Below are 5,985 nucleotides of genomic sequence, written 5' to 3'. Positions count from 1 at the left end.
TCACGTGGGGACACACAGTACAACCCACAAACACCCTCGCGTGCAAGTAACTGTTTTTCTCTAACGGTACCATCGTTCTCATGGTCCATAGTCATAACTAGACCTATGTTCCATTTACATTCACATTTTACTTGCAAGTGATTAAGTTCTCAATTCTCTTTGTTCATGGCTCTAATATGTCAACTTAGAGTCTTAACAATTATAACATCGAATAATGAAACATAAACGGCAGAAATAATCACAACACCAAAAGGAATTACAGCTGGATGAGAGACCTTTTGGCAAAATCCAAGTCAGGCAACATATATGCTATATCAACACGCTTAGTCATAATCTCTTGCATGTCAAAACTTTAATCATGATAAATTGAAAGAAAGAAAACTCGCCGACGACCACAAAAGTGGCTCGACCGAACCCTAAAAGGGCTCCAGGGTTTTCAAAACTTTTCCTTTCTTCCATTTCAACTTCACAAGCCAATGTCCAGCCAACAACAATAACGCATTTTCTCTCAAAATCCAGAACTGAACATACATCAACTTTCATGCTAAATTCATGTGAAAATCTAGTCAAATTTAGCAAATAATCATGGATTTCATACAAAAGATCATAGAGTCATTTGTTATGCATCAACATCTCAATTATATCATCATACATGCATCACCAATTTGGTAAAACTCCAATAGTATTAAAAAATAATCAATAGCACAAAAAGACTAAAGAAAAATCCACCAAAACCCTTGTTTTGGGTTTTGCCGAGAGCACCAATGCTCTAGGGTTCTTTTTTTTTTTTTTGTAAAATCATTTTGGCCATCCTCTAGGCCAACATACAGCAAGCAACCCATCATGTTAATCATCAACATAATCATCCTTAAGCATATGATACATCACAGAATTCGTTCTAGGCAAAATCATGGCAAAATTGTCAAGTTTGGCATCAATTGCAAGTGATCATGGCATCAACTTTTGATCATGTTTAAGGCAGCACATATCAAGTTCCTAAAGCATATGATCAGCCCCCAACCCTCATACATCATCATCATCATAAAACTCAAACTATAGTCATGTAAATCATGCAACCTTCATCATCTTGATCCTAGACTCTACCCACTAGATCCACCCCTTACCTTGGCTTTTGGGTTTGAAAGAGATGATAGAAATGTTATGGAAAAGATGAATGGAGAAGCCTTCTCCTTGCTGCACCTTCAGCCTTGGATTGATTCTCTCCTTTCTCTCTTGATCTCTCTTGTTTCCTCTCCTTCTTCTTCCTCTTCTTCTCTCCTTGCCGCCGCCCCTCTCTCACTCTCTCACTCTTTCTTTCTTTCTTTCTTTTTCTGAAGTGTGTGGAAAATGAGGGTGTGTGTTTGGGTTTCTCACTCAGCCCCTATTTGTCTCTCCAAAAAGCTGAATATCCTTCCCCTTTTACCCTCAAACTCGCGGCCACACTATGTCATGCGAGAGCCTTCAAAATTTTCACCAATTTGAAAGGAGACCAAGCATTTATGGCTCATCATTTGCCTATAACTCTTTTGCCCCAAAACTGATTAGCACTTAACTAGGAGACATACTACTAAAAAACAATTTCCCCTTAATTCATGCAATCCTACTAAAAAACAAGTCTTCTTTCCTTTCCTCTTCACATACTCGAGTATGGCCCTCATTCTTGGCCCTCAAGCAACCCAAAATCACTTATCTTGGAGTCCTTGACCTTACACAAAATTATTTCCTAACCCCCAAGTATTATCACTTCAATATTAATAATACTATACACTCCAATGCATCAAGGAAAATTCACAATTCACAAGCAAGTCACACTTTATCATTTATTCTAAAATAAATAATTTTATTCATCAAGGTAGGGTCTTACAATACCACCCCCCTTAAAATAGTTTCGCGCTCGAAACGTAAGGGTTTACAAACAAGTCGGGATGTGACTCCCGTATTTTATCTTCTAATTCCCATGTAGTGTCGCTCGTGGCTTGATTCCACATAACCTTCACCAAGGGCACCTCCTTGTTTCTCAAGCGCTTCGTGCTCTTATCGACGATCTTGATGGGTGGCATCACCATCGTAAGATCATCCTTCAGATGAATGTCATCAGGTTCAATCGCATGAGAGTCATCAGCCATGTACTTCCGTAGTTGCGACACATGAAGCACATCATGGATGTTGGATAGGAATGGCGGTAATGCAATCCTGTATGCCACTGGTCCAACTCGCTCCGTAATTTGGTACGGTCCAATAAACTTTGGAGTAAGCTTTCTCGACTTGATCGCCCTTCCGACACCTGTCATCGGGGTAACCCGCAAGAAGACATGATCTCCAGCTTGAAATTCTAGCTCTTTTCTTCGATTGTTGGCATAACTTTTCTGACGAATCTGCGAAATCCTCATTCTTTCCTGGATTCGCTTCACCTCCTCCGTGGTCTGTTGAACCATTTCAGGTCCAATGACTAAGTTCTCTCCATCTTGATGCCAGCACAAGGGCGTACGACACCTCCGACCATTCAAAGCTTCGTAAGGTGCCATCCCTATGCTCGCATGGAAGCTGTTGTTGTAGGTGAACTCAATCAGCGGCAACAACTCATCCCAACTTCCTTTATGGTCTAGCACGCAAGCCCTTAGAAAATCCTCCAAGGATTTAATAGTCCTTTCGGTTTGCTCATCCGTCTGTGGATGATAAGCGGAACACAACCTCAACTTGTTTCCCAAAGCATGCTACAAAGCTCCCAAAGACGTGAGGTAAACCTCGGGTCTCTGTCCGACACAATGCTAGACGGTACACCATGCAGACGTACAATCTCAGCGATATAGATCTCTGCTAGCTTCTCCACCTTGTAGTTCAGATTGATTGGCACGAAGTGAGCAGTCTTCGTCAATCGATCAACTACCACCCATATCACATCAAACCTCCTTCGTGTTAGTGGTAACGCCGTCACAAAGTCCATAGAGATGCTGTCCCATTTCCACTCCAGAACATCCAACGACTGAAGTTTCCCTGCTGGCTTCTGATGTTCCACCTTCGCCTTCTGACAAGTCAGACATGTTGCCACGTACTCAGCTACTTGTTTCTTCATCCCAGGCAACTAGAAATGAAGTTTCAAGTCTTGATACATCTTGTTCATCCCCGGATGAATACTCAACCTGCTCTTGTGGCCTTCATCCAAGATCAATCTCCTCATAGCTGCGTCACTGGGTACATAAACTCGTCCATTGCAACGCAAAAGACCATCGTTGCCGATAGTGAATTCCGGTGCCTTTCCTTGAGTAACAAGTTTGCGCCACTCAACCAGTCCTTCATCGATCTCTTGCTTCGACTTTATCTCGTCCAAGAGTCCACTGGACACTGTCACCATTCCGAAACACAACTTTCCTGGCGTGAGCTTAACATCCAAGCTCAGATCTCGGAATGCCTCAAGTAGTTATATATCTTTGACCATCAACGAGGATACATGTATAGCCTTTCGACTAAGAGCGTCAGCTACCACATTGATTTTCCCCGGATGATACTGTAGAGAAAACTCATAGTCCTGCAGAAATTCCATCCACCTTTGCTGTCTCATGTTCAGATCCTTCTGATCAAACAAGTACTTAAGACTCTTGTGATCACTGTAGATCGTGAACATACTGCCATACAGATAATGCCTCCAAATCTTGAGAGCATACACAATGGAAGGCAACTCCAAATCTTGCGTTGGATAATTCTTCTCATGAATCTTTAGCTGTCACGAGGCATAAGCAATCACTTTCTTCTCCTGCATCTTGACACAACCCAACGTATTATGTGAAGCATCACAGTAAACGTCGTATGGTTCACCCTCCTTAGGTAAGGCTAGTATTGGTGCAGTAGTCAGTCGCTTCTTCATCTCCTGAAAAACTCTCTTCACATTTCTCCGTCCATGCAAAAGGTTGATTCTTCTTCGTCAATTGAGTCAACGGCGAAGTCAACTTTGCATAGTCTTTCACGAAGCGTCTGTAGTAGCCAGCAAGCCCAACAAAACTTCTGATGTCGCTTGCCGTCTTAGGTTGAACCCACGACAAAATCGATTCAATCTTGCTAGGGTCAACAGCCACACCCTGACTTGATATGACGTGACCCAGGAACCTCACCTCTTCCATCCAGAATTCGCACTTCGAGCCATTAGCATATAGCTCCTTCTCTCGCAATACTCCCAACACTTGACGTAAATGCTCTTCGTGTTCCTCTTTATTTTTCGAGTAAATTAGAATGTCGTCAATGAACACCACCACGAACTTGTCCAAGAATGATCTGAACACACGGTTCATATAATCCATGAATACAACGGGTTCATTGGTAACTCCGAACGGCATCACAAGATACTCATAATGCCCGTACCGAGTTCTGAATGCAGTTTTCTGAATATCCGCCTCCTTGACACAGATCTGGTGATATCCTGACTTCAGATCTATCTTCGATAAAACAACAGCACCTCGAAGTTGATCCATCAAGTCATCTATCCTGGGCATCGGATAACGATTCTTCACTGTCACCTTGTTGAGTTGCCGATAGTCCACACAAAGTCTGGACCTCCCATCCTTCTTATTCACCAACAACACTGGTGCACCCCAAGGCGACACACTTGGTCGGATAAATTCCTTGGAAGAGAGATCCTCCAACTGCTTTGCTAATTCCGCCAACTCTGCCGGTGCCATCCGATAAGGCGCCATCGATATTGGCCCCGTGCCGGGCATGATATCAATAGAGAACTTCGTCTCCCTCACCGGCGTTATCCCAGGCACATCCTCTGGAAACACGTCCACAAATTCTTGCACTACCAAAACGTTGCGCACGTCACCGTCGTTCTTCGCCTCAGCTACGATAGAGTTCATGAATGCTGGTGAAAAACTTTCTCAAGGTGTACGAATTTAAGTAATCCGTAACGCCTGAATCCGGAAAGACTACGGTCTTGTTAGCACAGTCCAAGAGAACGTGATACTGCGCCAACCAATCCATTCCCAGAATCACATCGAGCTCTTTAAGCCCTAAGCAAATGAGGTTCACAAGGAACTTCTGATCCTCGTAAATCAACAGACACTGCAAGAATGCCGTGCGCGTAACTAATCGACCGGCGCATGAGTCGTCACCACCAAATCATTTGGTAAGTCAGCAGTTAGCAATCCTAACTTCTTCACACACTCCTCAGCAATGCATGGGTGTGTAGCACCAGAATCAAATAACACCATTAAAAAAGTTCCAGCGATAACACATGTACCCTGGATAAGATCATCGGTCACTGCAGCTTGTTCCCCACACATTGCGAACACACGACCTGGAGCAGAAGGTCGGCTTCCCCTGGCAGTATTCAGTACTGGCTCGGCCTTAGCAGCATCAGGACAGTTTCTCTCAACATGCCCTGGTTTTTGGCACTTCCAGCACACAATTTCCTTTCCGCACCCATTTGCATAGTGCCCTTTCTGGTTGCATTTGAAACAGACAACCTCCTCTTTAGGAACAAGTGCTCCACCCCTTCCAACGAAAGGTACCTTGTCAGCAGGGCGTTGATAAGGCTTCCTCATTGGTGCCTTGCCCCTGTCAAACGTACCAGCTTGCCTCTGTCCCTCAAACCTTCCTGTAACGCCCCGATTTCTCGAGGGTCACTTCAGTAACCTACGCCCCAATTTCTCAACTGAGGAACCACATTGGAAACCTATCAAAGTCTAAGGACTAATTTGCAATCCTAAAATACAAGAGTAAGTTTTTCGAAAAGAACTAAACACAACATCGCTAAAATGAATACACCTGCCACTCGTTTGATAAAACACTTCAACCATAGGTTTGAAAACATAACATAACCTTAATTAAATAACCCGTTCCCGACATATAGTAATAGTAATTTACACATCATAAGAAGGGTTCAAAATAAGTACACATATTTAGACAGTGGCGAAAACAAGGTTTTAATAACAGAGTTTTCAGATGGCGAAGAAGACTTATACATAGTCTACAAAAAGAAAGTTAAACTGTTTC

General features: G+C 43.1%; 1 protein-coding gene across 1 annotated transcript; it reads right to left on the bottom strand.

Moving 5' to 3' along the window:
• Positions 1 to 5,075: 5,075 nt before the first annotated feature.
• On the bottom strand, positions 5,076 to 5,534 carry LOC130712626 (uncharacterized). Its single transcript, XM_057562449.1, has one exon. The coding sequence runs from the start codon at positions 5,532 to 5,534 to the stop codon at positions 5,076 to 5,078; it is 459 nt and encodes a 152-aa protein (XP_057418432.1).
• Between the last annotated feature and the right edge of the window lie 451 nt (positions 5,535 to 5,985).

The sequence above is a fragment of the Lotus japonicus genome, chromosome 4 (assembly GCF_012489685.1).
Source record: "Lotus japonicus ecotype B-129 chromosome 4, LjGifu_v1.2".
Lineage (NCBI taxonomy): Eukaryota > Viridiplantae > Streptophyta > Magnoliopsida > Fabales > Fabaceae > Lotus > Lotus japonicus.
Note: the sequence above shows the minus strand (reverse complement) of the source record. Positions and strands in the feature narration are given on the sequence as shown.